This window comes from Oncorhynchus masou, chromosome 12 (genome assembly GCF_036934945.1).
Source record: "Oncorhynchus masou masou isolate Uvic2021 chromosome 12, UVic_Omas_1.1, whole genome shotgun sequence".
Classification (NCBI taxonomy): Eukaryota; Metazoa; Chordata; class Actinopteri; order Salmoniformes; family Salmonidae; genus Oncorhynchus; species Oncorhynchus masou.
In genome coordinates this window covers 20,759,125-20,783,009 of record NC_088223.1, presented here as the reverse complement: position 1 = coordinate 20,783,009, position 23,885 = coordinate 20,759,125, and the positions used below count along the sequence as shown (strand labels likewise).

General features: G+C 45.8%; 1 protein-coding gene across 4 annotated transcripts in view; it reads right to left on the bottom strand.

Annotated features, from left to right (window-relative positions):
- The window catches only part of LOC135549675 (alpha-catulin-like), a 164,667-nt gene that overhangs the window by 43,807 nt on the left and 96,975 nt on the right, over positions 1–23,885 (bottom strand). For 2 of the 4 annotated variants that reach the window (XM_064979859.1, XM_064979862.1), the window contains exons 3-10: positions 18,210–18,397; positions 16,042–16,161; positions 12,336–12,425; positions 10,346–10,516; positions 9,540–9,740; positions 5,805–5,894; positions 3,126–3,284; positions 2,727–2,819 (exon numbers count right to left, since the gene is read on the bottom strand). In XM_064979859.1, the coding sequence (XP_064835931.1) occupies positions 2,727–2,819; positions 3,126–3,284; positions 5,805–5,894; positions 9,540–9,740; positions 10,346–10,516; positions 12,336–12,425; positions 16,042–16,161; positions 18,210–18,397 (1,112 nt within the window). The remainder of the gene's footprint in view (positions 1–2,726; positions 2,820–3,125; positions 3,285–5,804; positions 5,895–9,539; positions 9,741–10,345; positions 10,517–12,335; positions 12,426–16,041; positions 16,162–18,209; positions 18,398–23,885) is intronic. The other 2 variants (XM_064979861.1, XM_064979863.1) reach the window with 1 other exon arrangement.

The window sequence follows — 23,885 nt, the reverse complement described above, 5'->3', positions numbered from 1 at the left end:
CGTTATCTTAAGTGGAGCTATTACTATGTTACTCACAGCAGTACCTATCCAGACCAGTTGACTCTTTGAGGGAAGACCAACAAGGGGCCCAAGAAAAGGAGAGGGTGATTTGAATGGAAACAGGCCTCCGTCTCGTACAATGTTGAACCACTATGAGACAGCAGAGACACCGGAGTTACATCGGATCATTACCTTTCAGTGTGGGGGTGGATTTGTTCCAATTCACACAATCTTCAGTGGGCAGGGCATCAGTTTTGTTCCCCACTTTTCTAATTATGTTTGGTCTTCCAGGCCGTCGGAAAGGTCTTTATCTGTTGCTGGGGGTATAGTGTGAAATGTGATGATTCTCTCACGGTAACGTCAGACGCTGTATGACCCCGCAGTAATGACTGAGCTCATAAGCTCAAAGGTCAACCAATCAATAAGGTCACAGAGAGGGAGCCACCGCCCAGCAGGGAGGGATGATACTGGTGTGTGTGTGTGTGTGTGTGTGTGTGTGTGTGTGTGTGTGTGTGTGTGTGTGTGTGTGTGTGTGTGTGTGTGTGTGTGTGTGTGTGTGTGTGTGTGCGTGTGTGTGTGTGTGTGTGTGTGTGTGTGTGTGTGTCTTTCAATGATAATAAAGGGACTCCTGCGGGTAATTGCCAATTAAATGCAGCACACTGGGGGTGATGCACTCTGACTTGCATGTGGTTGTCTGAGTTATTTCCCCATGTATCAGATGAAGTCTTCTTAATGTCTTTTTCTGCAATGGTTGGCTGTGTTTAATGTATGGTGTTGAAGCTATAAGGGATCTAGATGACAGGGGATGTGCTGAAAAACTGAACCTTGATAATGGAGAGGTTATACAGATTATCAAGTTTCTGTCGCAACATGGACTGTATCAGACATGATCAGGACTATGTGTGTGTTACCAGCCAGTGTGTGTTTTACCAGTCAGTGTGTGTGTTACCAGTCAGTGTGTGTTTTACCAGTCAGTGTGTGTTTTACCAGTCAGTGTGTGTTTTACCAGTCAGTGTGTGTGTTACCAGCCAGTGTGTGTTTTACCAGTCAGTGTGTGTGTTACCAGTCAGTGTGTGTTTTACCAGTCAGTGTGTGTTTTACCAGTCAGTGTGTGTTTTACCAGTCAGTGTGTGTTTTACCAGTCAGTGTGTGTGTTACCAGCCAGTGTGTGTTTTACCAGTCAGTGTGTGTGTTACCAGTCAGTGTGTGTTTTACCAGTCAGTGTGTGTTTTACCAGTCAGTGTGTGTTTTACCAGTCAGTGTGTGTTTTACCAGTCAGTGTGTGTTTTACCAGTCAGTGTGTGTTTTACCAGTCAGTGTGTGTTTTACCAGTCAGTGTGTGTGTTACCAGTCAGTGTGTGTTTTACCAGTCAGTGTGTGTTTTACCAGTCAGTGTGTGTTTTACCAGTCAGTGTGTGTGTTACCAGTCAGTGTGTGTTTTACCAGTCAGTGTGTGTTTTACCAGTCAGTGTGTGTTTTACCAGTCAGTGTGTGTGTTACCAGTCAGTGTGTGTTTTACCAGTCAGTGTGTGTTTTACCAGTCAGTGTGTGTGTTACCAGTCAGTGTGTGTTTTACCAGTCAGTGCGTGTGTTACCTGTCAGTGTGTGTGTGTGTTACCTGTCAGTGGGTGTGTGTGTTACCTGTCAGTGTGTGTGCATTACCTGTCAGTGTGTGTGTTTTACCTGTCAGTGTGTGTGTGTGTGCGTTTTACCTGTCAGTGTGTGTTTTACGTGTCAGTGTGTGTGTTTTACCTGTCAGTGTGTGTGTTTTACCTGTAAGTGTGTGTGTTTTACCTGTAAGTGTGTGTGTTACCAGTCAGTGTGTGTTTTACCTGTCCATGTGTGTGTGTGTTTTACCTGTCAGTGTGTGTGTGTGTTTTACCTGTCAGTGTGTGTGTTTTACCTGTCAGTGTGTGTCTTTTACCTGTCTGTGTGTGTGTTTTACCTGTCAGTGTGTGTGTTTTACCTGTCAGTGTGTGTGTGTGTTTTACCTGTCAGTGTGTGTGTTTTACCTATCAGTGTGGGTGTTTTACCTGTCAGTGTGTGTGTTACCTGTCAGTGTGTGTGTGTTACCTGTCAGTGTGTGTGTTTTATCTGTCAGTGTGTGTGTGTGTGCGTTTTACCTGTCAGTGTGTGTTTTACGTGTCAGTGTGTGTGTTTTACCTGTCAGTGTGTGTGTTTTACCTGTAAGTGTGTGTGTTTTACCTGTAAGTGTGTGTGTTACCAGTCAGTGTGTGTTTTACCTGTCCATGTGTGTGTGTGTTTTACCTGTCAGTGTGTGTGTGTGTTTTACCTGTCAGTGTGTGTGTTTTACCTGTCAGTGTGTGTGTTTTACCTGTCAGTGTGTGTGTTTTACCTGTCAGTGTGTGTGTTTTACCTATCAGTGTGGGTGTTTTACCTGTCAGTGTGTGTGTTACCTGTCAGTGTGTGTGTTACCTGTCAGTGTGTGTGTTACCTGTCAGTGTGTGTGTTTACCTGTCAGTGTATGTGTGTTTTACCTGTCAGTGTGTGTGTTTTCCCTGTCAGTATGTATGTATGTATGTATGTATGTATGTATGTATGTATGTATGTATGTATGTATGTATGTATGTATGTATGTATGTATGTATGTGTGTGTGTGTGTGTGTGTGTGTGTGTGTGTGTTACGTGTCAGTGTGTGTTACGTGTCAGTGTGTGTGTGTGTGTTTTACCTGTCAGTGTGTGTGTTACCCTTCAGTATGTGTTACCTGGGGGCCGATGACGTGGAAGGTCTCCTCAGCGTGTATACAGGTGATCTCCAGAGGCTCTGTCCCCGAGACGTGACACAGCAGACGACAAGTCTGGAACAGGACAAAGAACATTGATGTCTAACATCAACATGACTGAATATGAGCAGCAGACACAGACCTACATGTTGATGCCAACAACAAGATACTTATCCAAATGTTTCAATTGAAAAAATACATACAGGCTTCCAAAGCCAGTATCCCACATCACACATGTCCATATACCTCAGATATAAAGATGGATATGAGGTTGGATTGCTGTGGATTGAATGTAATACTTTATTGTGTTTCAATGGTGACTTGATCAAGGAGACTCAACAGACTTAAGTCAACCTCTCCAGCCCAGTGAGCTTCTCTCACCTCCACCAGCTGTTCTTTCTGCTCGCCGAGCGTCCGGGCGTACTCTGCCACAGCCTCCAGGTTGCCCTCGCCCCCTGAGGCCTTCAGGGCCCGCAGAGGCAGATGTTCTGCGTGCAGCTTCAGCAGGTCCGCCGCCCTCCCCACCGCCACCTTATGAAGCTGGACGGAAGGGAGAAGGGAAGAGAGGGGGTGAATATGTGTGTATGTTTTGTATCTTTTCTATGCCTGGCTGCACAATGGTAGCAGAAAGAGAAAACAAGAGTAAGACAGAAGGAGAACACGGCAGAGAGAGAAAGAGCAAGTCAGAGAGAGAAAGAGCAAGTCAGAGAGAGAAAGAGCAAGTCAGAGAGAGAGAAAGAGCAAGGCAGAGAGAGAGAGAGAAAGAGCAATGCAGAGAGAGAGAAAGAGCAAGGCAGAGAGAGAAAGAGCAAGGCAGAGAGAGAAAGAGCAAGTCAGAGAGAGAGAGAGAGAAAGAGCAAGGCAGAGAGAGAGAGAGAAAGAGCAAGGCAGAGAGAGAGAGAAAGAGCAAGTTAGAGAGAGAGAGAAAGAGCAAGTTAGAGAGAGAGAGAGAGAAAGAGCAAGGCAGAGAGAGAAAGAGCAAGGCAGAGAGAGAAAGAGCAAGTCAGAGAGAGAAAGAGCAAGTCAGAGAGAGAGGGAAAGAGCAAGGCAGAGAGAGAAAGAGCAAGTTAGAGAGAGAGAAAGAGCAAGGCAGAGAGAGAAAGAGCAAGTTAGAGAGAGAGAAAGAAAGAGCAAGGCAGAGAGAGAAAGAGTTAGTTAGAGAGAGAAAGAGCAAATCAGAGAGAGAAAGAGCAAGGCAGAGTGAGAAAGAGCAAGGCAGAGAGAGAGAGAGAGAGAGAGAGGGAGGGAGAAAGTCAAAGAGAGAGAGAGAGGAAGAGCAAAGCAGAGAGAGAAAGAGCAAGGCAGAGAGAGAAAGAGCAAGTCAGAGAGAGAAAGGGCAAGTTAGAGATAGAGAGAAAGAGCAAGGCAGAGAGAGAAAGAGCAAGGCAGAGAGAGAAAGAGCAAGTCAGAGAGAGAAAGGGCAAGTTAGAGAGAGAGAGAAAGAGCAAGGCAGAGAGAGAAAGAGCAAGTCAGGGAGAGAGAGAGAAAGAGCAAGGCAGAGAGAAAAAGAGCAAGTCAGAGAGAGAGAGAGAGAGAGAGAGAAAGAGCAAGGCAGAGAGAGAGAGCAAGTAAGAGAGAGAAAGAGCAAGGCAGGGAGAGAAAGAGCAAGGCAGGGAGAGAAAGACAAAGAGCAAGGCAGAGAGAGTAGAGAGAGCAAGGCAGAGAGAGAAAGAGCAAGGCAGAGAGAGAAGGGAGAAAGAGCAAGGCAGAGAGAGAAAAAGCATGTCAGAGAGAGAAAGAGCAAGTCGGTGAGAGATAGAAAGAGCAAGGCAGAGAGAGAAAGAGCAAGGCAGAGAGAGAAAGAGCAAGTTAGAGAGAGAGAAAGAAAGAGCAAGGCAGAGAGAGAAAGAGCAAGGCAGAGAGAGAAAGAGCAAGGCAGAGAGAGAAAGAGCAAGTCAGGGAGAGAGAGAGAAAGAGCAAGGCAGAGAGAAAAGGAGCAAGTCAGAGAGAGAGAGAGAGAGAAAGAGCAAGGCAGAGAGAGAGAGCAAGTAAGAGAGAGAAAGAGCAAGGCAGGGAGAGAAAGAGCAAGGCAGGGAGAGAAAGACAAAGAGCAAGGCAGAGAGAGTAGAGAGAGCAAGGCAGAGAGAGAAAGAGCAAGGCAGAGAGAGAAGGGAGAAAGAGCAAGGCAGAGAGAGAAAAAGCATGTCAGAGAGAGAAAGAGCAAGTCGGTGAGAGATAGAAAGAGCAAGGCAGAGAGAGAAAGAGCAAGGCAGAGAGAGAAAGAGCAAGTTAGAGAGAGAGAAAGAAAGAGCAAGGCAGAGAGAAAGAGTTAGTTAGAGAGAGAAAGAGCAAATCAGAGAGAGAAAGAGCAAGTCAGAGAGAGAAAGAGCAAGGCAGAGAGAGAGAGAGAGAAATAGCAAGTCAGAGAGAGAGAGAGAGAGAGAGAAAGAGCAAGGCAGAGAGAGAAGGAGCAAGTTAGAGAGAGAAAGAGCAAGTCAGGGAGAGAGAGACAAAGAGCAAGGCAGAGAGAGTAGAGTGAGCAAGGCAGAGGGAGAGAGAGAAAGAGCAAGGCAGAGAGAAAAAGAGCAAGTCAGAGAGAGAGAGAGAATTAGCAAGGCAGAGAGAGAAGGAGCAAGTTAGAGAGAGAAAGAGCAAGTCAGAGAGAGAAAGAGCATGTCAGAGAGAGAAAGAGCAAGTCAGAGAGAGAAAGAGCAAGTCAGTGAGAGAAAGAGCAAGGCAGAGAGAGAAAGAGCATGTCAGAGAGAGAAAGAGCATGTCAGAGAAAGAAAGAGCATGTCAGAGAGAGAAAAAGCATGTCAGAGAGAGAAAGAGCAAGTCAGAGAGAGAATGGACAAGGCAGAGAGAGAAAGAACAAGTCAGAGAGAGAAAGAGTGAAAGGAATAGGGAGAGTGGCAGTGTACACTAGAGGATAAAGAGAGAACAGAGAGAGAAACAGAGAGAGAGTGATGTGGGCATATAAAAGATAAAAAAAGAGCAAGAGATACAGACAAACTGTGATGGAGTACAGAAAACTACAGACATTTCTGCTCTAGGACTGAACCCCTTGGCATGCCAAACAGTGAAGCATTCTGGGTAGGAGCATAGGGTTACAGGACTCACCTCTCTGCGGAGTTCGTAGACACTTTGGCAGGTCTTCAGTATAGACAGCTCCATCTCCTCCGTGGCCTCTTTAGCATTTAGAGACTGCTTCTTGAAAGAAAGATAAAAACAAAAAGAAAGAAGGGAGGCAGTGGGAAAAGATAAGAGTTGTCACATAAATCATGGACTGCTGCCTTGGACGTGTCCTGTCTCTGCAGAGGAAGGAGAAGTCCGTTTCTGACCCACACCAGATCACACAAACCTGTTCAGTCCCTATCAGAGAGACAGAGAGGGGGGAGAGAGAGAGATCGCTCGATTGCTTTGGCAATGTTAACATATGTTTCCTATGCCAATAAAGCCCCTTGAATTGAATTGAGATCCCTTCTGCTTCACCAATAGCATGTAAAACATCATCGTTTCAGACACAGGTTCTTAGGCCAAGGAGGCAGGTGGGCAGTACCAACCTTGCACAGACAGGATTAAAGCAGGGTGTCAAAACACTGTCAAACAAGCAGGAGGCATCAGATGATTGGTCTTTGACCCACTCACCACACCCCCTCATATCACTCTCTCGGTTTCCACTTAAATGAGTGGAGTAACACCTTCTCACACCCTCTCTGTTTCTACTGAATTGAGTGGAGAAACACAAACAGACCCTGGGATCCAGCTAGTGACGCACGTTGTGGAAATGTGTCTCACCAGGGAACCAATCCTTCAACGTGTTGTAGCTCTGATTCCATTCAATCTGTCAATGGAACTGTGGCCTCTACTTTCACATCGTTATACCAGCTTAAACCAAAAACACATTGTATAAAACCTCCAAGTTTCGGTATCCAAGGAGAATCTTTTGAGCGAGGTGTCAAGAGAGAGACAGAGAACACAATGTGTTCCGTGTTATCAGTGGAGTCAAGTGGATATCTATTCATACAATGAGGCTGACTTCAAGTTAGATCTTAGTCCTATATACTGCAACACCAGTGTTACACTAGTGTATACACCCTTATGTTACACTAGTGCATACACCCTTATGTTACACTAGTGTATACACCCTTATGTTACACTAGTGCATACACCCTTATGTTACACTAGTGCATACACCCTTATGTTACACTAGTGCATACACCCTTATGTTACACTAGTGCATACACCCTTATGTTACACTAGTGCATACACCCTTATGTTACACTAGTGTATACACCCTTATGTTACACTAGTGCATACACCCTTATGTTACACTAGTGCATACACCCTTATGTTACACTAGTGCATACACCCTTATGTTACACTAGTGTATACACCCTTATGTTATACTAGTGCATACACCCTTATGTTGCACTAGTGTATACACCCTTATGTTACACTAGTGCATACACCCTTATGTTACGCTAGTGTATACACCCTTATGTTACACTAGTGCATACACCCTTATGTTACGCTAGTGCATACACCCTTATGTTACGCTAGTGCATACACCCTTATGTTACACTAGTGCATACACCCTTATGTTACGCTAGTGCATACACCCTTATGTTACACTAGTGCATACACCCTTATGTTACACTAGTGCATACACCCTTATGTTACACTAGTGTATACACCCTTATGTTATACTAGTGCATACACCCTTATGTTGCACTAGTGTATACACCCTTATATTACACTAGTGCATACACCCTTATGTTATACTAGTGCATACACCCTTATGTTGCACTAGTGTATACACCCTTATGTTACACTAGTGCATACACCCTTATGTTACACTAGTGCATACACCCTTATGTTACACTAGTGCATACACCCTTATGTTACACTAGTGCATACACCCTTATGTTACACTAGTGTATACACCCTTATGTTATACTAGTGCATACACCCTTATGTTGCACTAGTGTATACACCCTTATGTTACACTAGTGCATACACCCTTATGTTATACTAGTGCATACACCCTTATGTTGCACTAGTGTATACACCCTTATGTTACACTAGTGCATACACCCTTATGTTACACTAGTGCATACACCCTTATGTTACACTAGTGCATACACCCTTATGTTATACTAGTGCATACACCCTTATGTTGCACTAGTGTATACACCCTTATGTTACACTAGTGCATACACCCTTATGTTACACTAGTGCATACACCCTTATGTTACGCTAGTGCATACACCCTTATGTTACACTAGTGCATACACCCTTATGTTACACTAGTGCATACACCCTTATGTTACACTAGTGCATACACCCGTATGTTACACTAGTGCATACACCCTTATGTTATACTAGTGCATACACCATAATGTTACACTAGTGTATACAGCCTTATGTTATACTAGTGCATACACCCTTATGTTATACTAGTGCATACACCCTTATGTTACACTAGTGTATACACCCTTATGTTACACTAGTGCATACACCCTTATGTTATACTAGTGCATACACCCTTATGTTGCACTAGTGTATACACCCTTATGTTACACTAGTGCATACACCCTTATGTTACACTAGTGCATACACCCTTATGTTATACTAGTGCATACACCCTTATGTTGCACTAGTGTATACACCCTTATGTTACACTAGTGCATACACCCTTATGTTACACTAGTGCATACACCCTTATGTTACGCTAGTGCATACACCCGTATGTTACACTAGTGCATACACCCGTATGTTACACTAGTGCATACACCCTTATGTTATACTAGTGCATACACCCTTATGTTACACTAGTGTATACACCCTTATGTTATACTAGTGCATACACCCTTATGTTATACTAGTGCATACACCCTTATGTTACACTAGTGTATACACCCTTATGTTACACTAGTGTATACACCCTTATGTTATACTAGTGCATACACCCTTATGTTATACTAGTGCATACACCCTTATGTTACACTAGTGTATACACCCTTATGTTATACTAGTGTATACACCCTTATGTTATATTAGGGACATTGTGTTTCCAAAGCTGGGGCTGACAGTGAAGAGTTGTGAAGAGCAGAATGAACAACCTCTGCATAATCAAAACAGTTGCTTTGTGAGGTGTAACAGTTCACAGTTATCCACTGCTATGTAAATGCAGCTGAAAAGTACCAGGGGCCTGGATTTGGCCCCAAGTGAGAGCAGGTCTGCCAGAGACACGGGTACCGGCCCGCGTAGGTGAAAACAGACAAGTCTCAGCCCTTTGGGTAAATCATGTATGGAAACACAACCATACTGAAAGAAGGAAAATAGTAGGAGGGTAGTGTGAAAAGGCTGGATATTCTATACTTCTCCTCCACATTATCTGTAAACCTATCAACAGTACACAAGGTCATGCAACTACACTCCTGCAGCGTGATCCATTTGTCACCCAGAGAATCACTTGACAGCTCAAGGACATTCACTGACAATATAGAAAGGAGATAAAGAGAGAAGGTGAATGTGTGTGTTCCAGGTCTCTCTTGGAAAACAGATTTTTATCTCAACGAGACTAACCTGGTTAAATAAAGGTTGAATAAAATGTGCGTGAAAAGGAAAAGAGGTCTGTGGGTATTTGCAGGTGTAAATGTGCATATGCATGTGTTAAATCATAACATACTGTATGTGTGCTCTTAACCATGTAGAAGTATGAGTACATATTTATCACATATCTGTGTGAGTACTTGTATACGTGTTTGTGTGTCCCTGTGTGTCTCTGTGCTTGTGTGTATGCATGTGAGTGTTTATATGTGCGTGTATGCCCTGTGAACGGCCACATACTGCCTCCATCCAGGCTGTGATGAGCTGGTCAGTGTCCTGGCGGGCGAGCTGGCAGAGCTGCAGGATGCCCTCTCGGTGCTCGTGGCTGGTGTAGGCCGAGTCAGTGAAGTCCTCCGTCCTCTCCACCACCGCCTCTAGCTGGCCAGACAGAGCCTGGTGGGGCAGCAAGTACAGACCCTCACGCAGACCTTCCACGTTTGACTGGGGTCACAGACAGAGACACAGACATACACACAGAGAAAAACACAGAGACAGAGACACAGACAGGGAGGCACAGACAGAGAGAGACACAGCGACAGAGACACAGACAGAGACATAGAGACAGAGACACAGACAGAGAGATGGAGAGAGACACAGAGACATAGACAGAGACACAGACAGAGAGATAGAGAGAGACACAGAGAGAGACACAGACAGAGACACAGACATAGAAACACAGAGACAGAGACAATAGTGAATACAAAAACTATTTGTCATGCCAAAAATTGAATTGACACAGGCAGAGACAGAGACACAGGCAGAGACAGAGAAGATCATTAGAAAGCTCTATGATCTCTGTTGCAGTCTATTATCCAATTCAAAGGTAGGATAATTTACTTATTCTAAAGAACTTGCACAGAACTCCTAGCATACTTCATCTTTGTATGTAGAGGCCTAAAGCGGCATACTGTATTAACACAGGCATGTACAGTGTTATAACACATTGTTGCGTGGTACTTAGAAACGTGTTTTCCCCCACAAACTGGCACAGAAAACAACAACATATGGAAGGAGCCCCCAGGCTCGGTCCTCCCCTGTCGTCCCACCTTGAAGTCCTTGATGCCGGTGTAAATGCTGAGGGGAAGGACCTTGGTCTCCCCGCAGGGCCGAGCGTCCGTCACGATCTCCATGACCTGCTCCAGGGCGAAACGCATGCGGTGAAACACGGCATCTTTGTTGATGCGTGCCGATTCGCAGTCAGGGTGTCTGAGACATGTCTGCAGGGAGGAAAGAGACTCGTGGTTTTATCTGTATCTGGCACATGATTTGAAAACCAAGCAGCAGATGAAGAAACAGTCCATGTTTGAAATCAATTGTAGTAATACAGTCCCTCTACCTCGTATATACAGTTGAAGTCGGAAGTTTACATACACTTAGGTTGGAGTCATTAAAAATCGTTTTTCAACCACTCCACATATTTCTTGTTAACAGACTATAGTTTTGGCAAGTTGGTTAGGACATCTACTTTGTGCATGACGCAAGTAATTTTTCCAACAATTGTTTACAGACAGCTTGGAAAATTCCAGAAAATGGTGTCATGCCTTTAGAAGCTTCTAATAGGCTAATTGACATCATTTGAGTCAATTGGAGGTGTACCTATGGATGTATTTCAAGGCCTACCTTCAAACTCAGTGCCTCTTTCCCTGACATCATTGGAAAATCAAAAGAAATTCGTCAAGACCTCAGAAAAAAAATTGTAGACCTCCACAAGTATGGCTCATCCTTGGGAGCAATTTCCAAATGCCTGAACAAACAATAGCACGCAAGTACAAACACCATGGGACCACACAGCCGTCATACCGCTCAGAAAGGAGATGTGTTTCCTGGAGATGGAATGTACTTTGGTGCGAAAAGTGCAAATCAATCTCAGAACAACAGCAAAGGACCTTGCGAAGATGCTGGAGGAAAAAGGTACAAAAGTATCCACAGTAAAACGAGTCCTACATCGACATAACCTGAAAGGCCGCTCAGCAAGGAAGAAGCCACTGATCCAAAACCGCCATAAAAAAGCCAGACTACGGTTTGCAACTGCACATGGGGACAAAGATCGTACTTTTTGGAGAAAGGTCCTATGGTCTGATAAAACAAAAATAGGACTGTTTGGCCATAATGACCATCATTATGTTTGGAGGAAAAAGGGGGAGGCTTGCAAGCTGAAGAACACCATCCCAACCGTGAAGCAAGGGGGTGGCAGCATCATATTATGGGGGTGCTTGCTGCAGGAGGGACTGGTGCACTTCACAAAATAGATGGCATCATGAGGCAGGAAAATTATGTGGATATATTGAAGCAACATCTCAAGACATCAGTCAGGAAATTAAAGCTTGGTCGCAAATTGGTCTTCCAAATGGACAATGATCCCAAGCATACTTCCAAAGTTGTGGCAAAATGGCTTAAGGACAACAAAGTCAAGGTATTGGAGTGGCCATCACAAAGCCCTGACCTCAATCCTATAGAACATTTGTGGGCAGAACTGAAAAAGTGTGTGCGAGCAAGGACGCCTACAAACCTGACTCAGTTACACCAGCTCTGTCAGGAGGAATGGGTCAAAATTCACCCATATTATTGTAGGAAGCTTGTGGAAGGCTACCCAAAATGTTTGACCCAAGTTAAACAACTTAAAGGCCATGCTACCAAATACTAATTGAGTGTATATAAACTTCTGACCCACTGGGAATGTGATGAAATAAATAAAAGCTGAAATAAATAATTCTCTCTACTATTATTCTGACATTTCACATTCTTAAAATAAAGCGGTCATCCTAACTGAACTAAGGGAATTTTTACTAGGATTAAATGTCAGGAATTGTGAAAAACAGAGTTTAAATGTATTGGCTAAAGTGTATGTAAACGTCCAACTTCAAATGTATATTTAACACAAAAACTATGTTTTAGGTGAGAAGTTAGACTGGTTTGATTCCAAAAAAAGAATGAAAATTCACATGACCACCATAAGGCCTAATTTCACCCATGCAGTACTAAGGTTTTCCAGCTCACAGCTTTGACCTACTAGCAGTAGTGGTAGAATGTACATACCTTGGACGCAGTGAGCAGCATCATGGTGCATTTCTCCAGCACTGCTCTGGCTGCTGCCATCCTGGCCTTCTTATTCTCATCCTTCAGGTCCTAAATGACAGAGACCAACACTGGACAGTTAAGCTGTGTTCACATTGACAGTTTGAAGTCACTCAAATCCTATTTATTTGCATATCTGATTTGAATCTGTTCTTTTTCCTGCAGCCTGAACAGACAAAAAGCAGATGGAATCTAATATTTCAAGACACATTTCAAACCACCTTGATAGGTGGTTTGAAGTCAGATACAAATCTGATTCCTGCCCATGTGACTTGTGTCTGAAAGGTCAAATGTGATGTTTTTGTCCTCAAGTGGATCTTTGGAATATCTTGTTGCTTGCTAGCTACTCTGTTACCAGTTTGACAAGAACATGTGGCAGCTAACGAGCTTGTTAATTGTTTACAAAAAAATGAGTGAATGTGACAGAAAGCTAAACAGCTACCTAGCTAGCTAGTTGACTGCTGTTGCTAGCCAAAAATGATTCATTTTGAAAGTTTGATCATCTTATCCTTTGAGGCTTTAACCTCTCTTGGGTAGGGGGAAGTATTTTCACCTCTGGATGAAAAGCATGCCCAAAGTAAACTGCCTGTTACTCAGGCCCAGAAGCTAGGATATGCATATAAGTGATAGATGTGGATAGACAACACTCTAAGGTTTCTGTTAAAATAATGTCTGTGAGTATAACAGAACTGATATGGCAGGCGAAACCCAGAGGACAAACCATCCAGGGAAACGGAAAATTAAGGTCATAGGATTTTTCAATGGTTTTCTATGGGATACCCTTATTAATAGGAACCTGGTTGCAGTTCCTATGGCTTCCACTAGATGTCAACAGTCTTTAGAAATGGTTCGATGTTTTCCTTTTGAGAAATTAAGAAGTAGTGCTATTCATTGTAAGTGTCACTCCATATGGACTCGACTATTTTGGTGCGAGTGAACTGGAACGCTCTTCACATTGTTTTTATCTGGTATTAGAAACAGTTTATTCGGTCTTAAATTTGATCGATTATTTACGTGTTAGTGAATGTTGGATTAGGTTGGATTAGGAACGTTGTTTGAAATGTTTGGACCAAGTTTACAGGTATTTTATTAGATACTTTGTAGGCATGTTGGGCGAGTTGAAACCAGTGTATTTCTGAATCAAACGCGCCAAATAAATGGACATTTTTGGGACATAAAGAAGGACATTATTGGACAAAAATACCATTTGTGATGTTTCTGGGACATTTTGGAGTGCCAACAGAAGAAGATCTTCAAAGGTAAGACTTTCAGTATATCGCTATTTCTGACTTTTGTGGCGCACCTGCCTGGTTGAAATATGATTTTCATGTGTTTGTATGCAGGGCGCTGTCTTCAGATAATCGCATGGTTTGCTTTCGCCGTAAAGCCTTTTTAAAATCTGACAAAGCAGCTGGATTAACAAGAAGTTACGCTATATTTTGATGTATAACACATGTATACAAGAATGTTAAATATTTTAATTTGGTATTTTGGAATTTCGCGCTCTACAATTTAACCGGATGTTGGCCAGGTGGGACGCTACCATCCCACCTGCCCATAAGAAGTTCTAAGTGTTTAAAACACGCAGATTTTGAACATTCAAAGCACCTGGGAAACGTCCATGGCAGACACTGTTGTCACCTTAGCATGCTACATAACTTCTGAGTGATAGGAAGCACGTGCACCACCACCAATCAGTCTTTACCACTGCATATACACCCATTGTTACTCTGACAACTAGCGTAGCCATGTCAGCAAATAACTGCTGTCTGAACAAACACAAATCCAATTTGGTCACGTAACTGGCTGTTTGGACAGTCAGTAGTCCGAAACGGATTTGAAATACAAAACTGATTTTCAATATTAAGGCATACAGTGTGAACATAGGTTTAAGAGAAGAAGCTTCCCTTCAGGTCCAAAAGGACAGAGACCAACACTGGACAGTTAGAGAAGTAGCAGGTTCCCAAACTTCTTTGATTTGTGAGTGTGACCCAGTTAAAGCCCTTTGAATGATCTTGTGAGCCAACGAATAGACAGAACCATTTCTCAACATTAAATACAACACGACTGACAGTGACCTAACAGCACCAGTGGGCTGTGAAGCAAGTCTCAAACCCACTCTGACTCAGTGGGGTCTGACCCTACCAGTGGACTGGACTAGTGGACCAAGGCCACATCCCAAATGGCACCCTATTCACCATATAGTGCACTTCCTAAAGAGCATGCTGAATACATATGGACCACATTCCTATGATGGGAAAGATATGACAGAGTTATTAGGCTATGTTAAGTTAAAGCCTAGTTCTCAGGCCATCAGAGTTCTTACTCATAGACCAACCTGGTGAAGCATGACTCAATGCAGTAGATAACATTACGCAGTCGGCAGGAGACTAGATATCTCAGTTACATCCATGGACTCTCTCTCCTCTCTCTGTGTTTCAAAGACTTAGCCTCCAGTAGGGATTTAGTGTGTGTGTGTATGTTTTTCAGGAGAGGCTGAATCGACTTCTCGAGGCGCAGAGCCATGGATTACTAAGGAGATGTGATGATGTGTTATTATATTCTCCTGCTCTTCGCTAGGTTAGTCTCTCAATAGAAGAGCCAGGAGATTTCCAGACGGAGAGAGAGATGGGGACGTGGCATGTTTGTGAAACACCCCTTTAAACAAAAAGAAGGGAAGGAAAGCTGAATATTATCTGTTCTCTCCCTACAGCACAGCGATAACACTTTTCATCAGCTAGTTAATGCAGTTGGATAAACCTTATCCATTATCCCAAATGGCAAACTATTCCTCGTCTAATGCATTAGCCATTGGGCTTTGGGACCAGGGAATAGGGAGCCATTAGGGATGCATACAAGTGTATGAATCAAAGCATGATTAGCAGACGCTGACACTACAGGGGAACACCAGAGTTTTTCTGGCCTCATTATTTCTGTAAAACTTTTTGTTTTATATATATGACATGTTGCACTTGATATATTTCAAATAGAGAGTTTGTTTGATTTGACGGTCAAAATGTATCAAGGCATATCAACATTCTGCTTTCATGATGTAAACGCTCCTTTGATATGCGAGTCAGATCTGACCCATTTTTCATGCCGTTTGTCTAAACACACACACACACGCACACGCACACACACACACACACACACACACACACACACACACACACACACACACACACACACACACACACACACACACACACACACACTCCTAGCCTGTACAGGAGCCCTGGAGTGTATCTCTGTGTGTGTGTGTGTATGTATGTGTGTGTGTGTGTGTGTGTGTGTGTGTGTGTGTGTGTGTGTGTGTGTGTGTGTGTGTGTGTGTGTGTGTGTGTGTGTATGTGTGTGTGTGTGTGTTTAGACAAACGGCACGTGTGTCTGGGTAGCAGGGGCTCGTCACACACACCCTGCTATCTGTGTCATCTTGCTGTCTGAGTGGATGTGGAGCCAGCAGTACACGGCACTGTACACAATCTGGAGGGTCTCACCCCCCCTCTCTCTGGACAGACTGTGTTTATCAAGAGCTGATGGGGAGTGGAGAGGCACATAGTGTTTGGTAGGATGACAAAGTGTTTGGTAGGATGACAGTGTGTTTGGTAGGAAGGGGGAAAGAAGGAAGACTTTGCCCAATACATGATCAGAGAGGGATGATACTCACATTCTGTCTGTCCCCGGTCAGGTGGGCGAACTCCACCATCTGATTCCCGAACTGGCTGAAGATCTGGACAAACTCCTGGAAGGTGCTCACTCTCTCCAGCTGCTCCAGGGTTACTAGCACCTGGGAAGATCAGGAACACTATTACAGTAACTACCATTGGCTCCCACACCTACACATTACACACAACAACTCTTGAATTAAACACCAGATGCTGAACTCAAAGATGGCACATTTCTTTCTGCCAGAACCCTGTCTTGAGGGAGCAAAGTTGCTGTGAGAGATATTACTATTTTGACACCTCAGACTGCCTTTGCTACTGGCAAAATGCTGCTTTAAGATATGTGACGGAGGTAAAGCAAATTCTTGATGTTGGCCTCGCCATACAAATGATGGCCATTCATTTCACTTTCCAGCTGCAGTGTTCAGTAGAGCAGTTTGTCATGACTGATTGACTGAGACGACACGGAGGACCTGTCTGTCGAAACAGGAAAAGGTCATCAGTGACAAGAAGTGGTATTGTCTTCCAATCGTCTGGTGAACGGGGAAATAGGAAGGAGGATTAATGTTGGTGTCACCATGTCTCAGGAGTTATCACAATGGCCTTGGGGCTGAGTGGGGCATCTGAAAAACCAATCAGATCACAATGATTTACCCCAATCACCTCTACTGTACACAATGGAACACACTCCGTGTTGCATGAAGGTGTGTTAAAAGGGTAACCTGGGATCTGTCTGCAATACAGATGGAACTCCGTGTAGCATGAAGGTGTGTTAAAAGGGTAACCTGGGATCTGTCTGCAATACAGATGGAACTCCGTGTAGCATGAAGGTGTGTTAAAAGGGTAACCTGGGATCTGTCTGCAATACAGACGGAACTCCGTGTAGCATGAAGGTGTGTTAAAAGGGTAACCTGGGATCTGTCTGCAATACAGACAGAACTCCGTGTTGCATGAAGGTGTGTTAAAAGGGTAACCTGGGATCTGTCTGCAATACAGACGGAACTCCGTGTTGCATGAAGGTGTGTTAAAAGGGTAACCTGGGATCTGTCTGCAATACAGATGGAACTCCGTGTAGCATGAAGGTGTGTTAAAAGGGTAACCTGGGATCTGTCTGCAATACAGACGGAACTCCGTGTTGCATGAAGGTGTGTTAAAAGGGTAACCTGGGATCTGTCTGCAATACAGAGGGAACTCCGTGTTGCATGAAGGTGTGTTAAAAGGGTAACCTGGGATCTGTCTGCAATACAGACGGAACAGAACCCATGATGTATGAAGGTGTATTAATGTATACAATAGTTACAGGAATGACTATTGTCATGAAAATGTAGAAATCATTAGCTTACTATGTCTTCAGCTACTTTATAAGACACGTACCTTGATAACATGCTACTGGTGAACTGTATTGCATTTAGATGCATTTTGTCTGACATGCAACACTGAACAAAATCAGCCGATGCATAATGCATCAAACCTTCAACACCTCTCAGACCCCCCCAAAACATCATGAAATATGGATCTATTATAAAACAGCGTGATCCATCCATCCGGAGCAGTGTGTAGGTGTGTGTTCATGTGTGTGTGAGCGAGTGGCTTGGCTCTAGGAGGGTAAACAGTAGTGACATCCTGCAAGCCAGGCAGGAGCTCTATGCTGTTATCAGACAGACACAGGGTTCAAAATTGAATTGTGTTTGCCAGTAATGGGAGCAGACCTGTCGCCCGTCTGTCCAAACAGGCCTTACTGGACGTGATTAGGCCCTTACACACTATGTGTGTGTGTTTGTGTGTGTGTGTGTGTGCCCCCTCGCCTCTAAGAGCCACACACACACGCACACACACAGCACATCCCGTTCCTGAAAGCAGCAGGAATAGAAACAGGGCCTGGTCCTTTTATGTGGATGTGCTGCTACTCCCCCACCATTATCTCCACAGCGGTAGAGGAGGTCTCCTGCACTGTGTCATGGAGCTCAGATAGGATCAGATAGACTGGAATGAGGATGGAGTTGCCAGTGTGTGTGTGTGTGTGTGTGTGTGTGTGTGTGTGTGCGTGTGTGTGAGACTGTCTGTACCTACTTTGTTCTGTGAGTCTGTGTGCATCTAAAGCCCTATATCTATACTGTGTGGTCGGAAGCGGTAACTACTTAATGATCTGTTTGATGACGATGGGACCTACTTTGTTGCGTGAGGTGATGATCTGTTTGATAACGATGCGGTCTGCGAGGACCAGGACTTTGGTGACGGAGGAGAGGAGCATGCGGGCGGCCTTCACCATGCCTGTCCGGTCACTGAACACTGTTGTGCGTCCGTCCACAGGGGGAGTCACCGCAGTCCCAACGTCTGTCAGCTGGGCTATGGCATCCCCTAGAGGACAAAAAGGACGAAGGATGATAATGGTTTTTAGAGCCCGACCGACCGTTTTTTGGGTCTGATACCAATTCCGATTTTTGGGGGGACAAAACTTACCGATACCAATATATCTGCTCATATACTGTTTTACAGCGGAAATGAAAAAGTGTAATTTTCCCGCAATGAATTCTCATAAATTGCCATTCAGAAGAGCAACTGTCCTAAGAAATATGCTTCAAATGTTGATTTCTTACATTGTGAAATGAATGACACATCATGAGAATGGCTGCAAGTGTTCAGATAAGCATGAAATTCTCTTTTTCCATCCTATTTATAGAATATTGGTTGTCTGTGGAGGAGGTGAAAGAGGAGGAGAAGGGGGAGGGTGATGATGATGATCCGGAGGAGTAAGAGGAGAAGAAGGGGGAGGGTGATGATGATGATCAGGAGGAGTAAGAGGAGTAGGGTGAGGGTGATGATGATGGTCAGGAGGAGTAAGAGGAGAAGGGGGAGGGTGATGATGATGATGATCAGAAGGAGTAAGAGGAGGAGAAGGGGGAGGGTAAAGATGATGATCAGGAGGAGTAAGAGGAGTAGGGTGAGGGTGATGATGATGATGGTCAGGAGGAGTAAGAGGAGTAGGGGGAGGGTGATGATGATGGTCAGGAGGAGTAAGAGGAGGAGAAGGGGGAGGGTGATGATGATGATGATCAGAAGGAGTAAGAGGAGGAGAAGGGGGAGGGTAAAGATGATGATGGTCAGGAGGAGTAAGAGGAGGAGGGTAAAGATGATGATGATCAGGAGGAGTAAGAGGAGAAGGTGGAGGGTGATGATGATCAGGAGGAGTAAGAGGAGAAGGTGGAGGGTGATGATGATCAGGAGGAGTAAGAGGAGAAGGTGGAGGGTGATGATGATCAGGAGGAGTAAGAGGAGAAGATGGAGGGTGATGATGATCAGGAGGAGTAAGAGAAGAAGGGGGAGGGTGATGATGATGATGATGATCAGGAGGAGTAAGAGGAGGAGAAGGGGGAGGGTGATGATGATGATGATGATCAGAAGGAATAAGAGGAGGAGAACGGGGAGGGTAAAGATGATGATGGTCAGGAGGAGTAAGAGGAGGAGAAGGGGGAGGGTGATGATGATGATCAGAAGGAATAAGAGGAGGAGAACGGGGAGGGTGATGATGATGATGATGATGATGATCAGGAGGAGTAAGAGGAGGTGAACGGGGAGGGTGACGATGATGATGATGATGATCAGGAGGAGTAAGAGGAGGAGAAGGGGGAGGGTGATGATGATGATCAGGAGGAGTAAGAGGAGAAGGGGGAGGGTAAAGATGATGATGGTCAGGAGGAGTAAGAGGAGAAGGGGGAGGGTAAAGATGATCAGGATGAGTAAGAGGAGGAGAAGGGGAGGGTAAAGATGATCAGGAGGAGTAAGAGGAGAAGGGGGAGGGTGATGATGATGATGATGATCAGGAGGAGTAAGAGGAGAAGGGGGAGGGTGATGATGATGGTCAGGAGGAGTAAGAGGAGGAGAAGGGGGAGGGTGATGATGATGATCAGGAGGAGTAAGAGGAGGAGAAGGGGGAGGGTGATGATGATGATCAGGAGGAGTAAGAGGAGAAGAAGGGGGAGGGTAAAGATGATGATCAGGAGGAGTAAGAGGAGGAGAAGGGGGAGGGTAAAGATGATCAGGAGGAGTAAGAGGAGAAGGGGGAGGGTAAAGATGATCAGGAGGAGTAAGAGGAGAAGGGGGAGGGTGATGATGATGATCAGGAGGAGTAAGAGGAGGAGAAGGGGGAGGGTGATGATGATGATGATCAGGAGGAGTAAGAGGAGGAGAAGGGAGAGGGTGATGGTGATGATCAGGAGGAGTAAGAGGAGAAGGGGGAGGGTGATGATGATCAGCAGGAGTAAGAGGAGAAGGTGGAGGGTGATGATGAAGGTCAGGAGGAGTAAGAGGAGGAGAAGGGGGATGATGAAGGTCAGGAGGAGTAAGAGGAGGAGAAGGGGGAGGGTGATGATGATGATCAGGAGGAGTAAGAGGAGAAGGTGGAGGGTGATGATGAAGGTCAGGAGGAGTAAGAGGAGGAGAAGGGGGAGGGTGATGATGATGATCAGAAGGAGTAAGAGGAGGAGAAGGGGGAGGGTGATGATGATGATGGTCAGGAGGAGTAAAAGGAGGAGAAGGGGGAGGGTGATGATGATGATCAAATCTTTTGGAATTGTTCTATATCATTCAGCATAGAAACACCATACAACAGAGGTACAATGTATCGTACATTATCACTTCATCTAAATGTTCTAATACTTGGTCATATTTCTTCACAGTGGTTTCATGCAAACCCCATTATCCAAAAACTTGTTCAAAGTTGCATAAACTAAAAAGTGACATCCAGAATTCAGCTCCACTTTGTTAGAGATAAAACCCTTTAGGTTCCCTTCCCATGGTGCCCTATGTGACAGTTGAGAGGCTCCTCCCCTCCTTTCTCTTCTCCTCTGCTCTCCTGTCAGTCAACGGTAGCACCATAAACCCCAGTGGGAACATCTCATCCTGGACAGGCTTATATTCAGCTTGGTGGCACTGCAGCAATGTGATGCCAGCCAATGCTAAGGCCAGCTGGCACGCCCTCTGAGCGGCATGACCAGGCTATTTCAAACTGAGAGGCTGGTACACTGGAGGGTCGCTAATTCCTTCAAGAAACTCCAAAACAACCCTGGGTGCACAACGGAAAAGGATAACCAACATATAAATATTGGGCTGAAGAACCATAACTAAAATAGTCCCGGGCAGTAGAGAGAGAGCGAGAGAGAGCGAGAGAGAAAGGGGGGGAGGGGGTGGAGAGAGAGACTTGTATCACGTTGGCTGCATGGTTTGGCTCCTTGTTTGGGTTGGCTTGCAATCCAAAATAAAGTGCACCGACGCACTGATTGCATTCGACAGCCCCTTGCGGATGCCAGAATCCCCCAAACCAGCTGAAACATTCAGCACAGCTCACAAATAATATTGCTGGACATCAGAATACGGTCCAGAAGCTGCATGGAGTTTGATTAAGTGTAACGACGTTCTTCGTTTGTCGAAAGAGAGTCGGACCGAAATGCAGCGTGTTGGTTACTCATGTTTTTAATGGAACAAATGACGATACACGAAATAACTTATAAATACAAAAAAACAACAAACGGAACGTGAAAAACCTATACAGCCTGTCTGGTGAACACTAACACAGAGACAGGAACAATCACCCACGAAATACAAAGTGAAACCCAGGCTACCTAAATACGGTTCCCAATCAGAGACAACGAGAATCACCTGACTCTGATTGAGAACCGCCTCAGGCAGCCAGACCTAAACAACACCCCTACTCAGCCGCAATCCCAAACACTACAAACCCCAATACAAAAATACAATATATAAACCCATGTCACACCCTGGCCTGACCAAATATATAACGAAAACACAAAATACAATGACCAAGGCGTGACAGAACCCCCCCCCCTAAGGTGCGGACTCCCGGACGCACCTCAAAACCATAGGGCGGGTCCGGGTGGGCGTCTGTCCATGGTAGCGGTTCCGGCTTGGGACATGGACCCCACTCCATAAATGTCATAGTTCCTCCCCTTCGCGTCCTGGGATGATCCACCCTCGCCGCCGACCATGGCCGAATAGTCCTCACCCAGAACCCCACTGAACTGAGGAGCAGCTCGTGACTGAGGGGCATCTCGGGACTGAGGGGAAGCTCGGGACTGAAGGGAAGCTCGGGACTGAGGGGCAGCTCGGGACTGAGGGGCAGCTCGGGACTGAGGGGCAGCTCGGGACTGAGGGGCAGCTCAGCACTGAGAGGAAGCCCAGTACTGAGAGGATGCCCAGTACTGAGATGAAGCCCAGCCAGGCAGTTGAATCCAGCAGATCCTGGCTGACTGGCGGATCTGGAAGAGTCTGGTTGACTAGCGGATCTGGAAGAGTCTGGTTGACTGGCAGATCTGGAAAAGTCTGGTTGACTGGCAGATCTGGAAGAGTCTGACTGACTGGTAAATCTGGAAGAGTCTGGCTGACTGGCAGATCTGGAAGAGTCTGGCTGACTGGAAGAGTCTGGCTGACTGGCAGATCTGGAAGAGTCTGGCTGACTGGCAGATCTGGAAGAGTCTGGCTGACTGGAAGATCTGGAAGAGTCTGGCTGAATAGCAGATCTGGAAGAGTCTGGCTGACTGGCAGATCTGGAAGAGTCTGGCTGACTGGCAGATCTGGAAGAGTCTGGCTGACTGGCAGATCTGGAAGAGTCTGGCTGTCTGGCAGATCTGGAAGAGTCTGACTGACTGGCAGATCTGGAAGAGTCTGGCTGACTGGCAGATCTGGAAGAGTCTGGCTGACTGGCAGATCTGGAAGAGTCTGGCAGACTGACGGCTCTGGCTGCTCCATGCTGACTGGCGGCTCTGGCTGCTCCATGCTGACTGGAGCTCTGGCTGCTCCATGCAGATTGACAGCTCTGACGGCTTCTTGCAGACTGACAGCTCTGACTGTTCCATGCAGACTAACAGCTTTGGCAGCTCCTTGCCGACTGGCAGCTCCTTGCAGACTGGCAGCTCCTTGCAGACTGGCGACTCCATGCAGACTGGCAACTCCATGCAGACTGGCAACTCCATGCAGACTGGCAACTCTGGCTGCTCCAAGCAGACTGACAGCTCTGGCTGCCCCATGCAGACTGGCAGCTCTAGCTGCTCCATGCAGACTGGCAACTCTGGCTGCTCCATGCAGACTGGCAGCTCTAGCTGCTCCATGCAGACTGGCAGCTCTGGCTGCTCCATGCAGACTGGCAGCTCTAGCTGCTCCATGCAGACTGGCAGCTCTAGCTGCTCCATGCAGACTGGCAGCTCTAGCTGCTCCATGCAGACTGGCAGCTCAGGCTGCTCCGAACAGGCAGGAGGCTCCGGCAGCGCTGTACAGGAGGAAGGCTCTAGAAACGCTGAACAGGCGGGAGACTCCGACAGCGCAGGAGAGGGAGAAAGCGCTGGCTGCGCTGAACAGGCGAGGCGCACTGAAGGCCTGGTGCGTGGTACTGGAACTGGTGGTACTGGATCGAGGACACGCACAGGAAGCCTGGTGCGGGGAGCTGCCATCGGAGGACTGGTGTGTGAAGGTGGCACAGGATGGACTGGACCGTGAAGGTGTACTGGAGAGCCTGAGAGCAGGACTGGCACAGGACGTGCAAGGCTAGGTAGGTACACAGGAGGCTTAGTGCGTGAGGCTGGCACATTTTTCACCAGCCGACTAACACGCACCTCAGGACTAGTATGGAGCGCTGACCCAGGTGCCATTAAATCCCCGACACGCTCCGTCGGACGAATCTTATACCTAAAGCACCAAACTAGCAACTCCCTCATTACTCTCTCCTCCAATTTCCCCATTAACTCCTTCACAGTCTCTGCTTCGCTCACCTCCAACACCGGTTCTGGTCTCCTCCTTGGCTCCTCACGATAAAAAACAGGGAGAGTTGGCTCAGGTC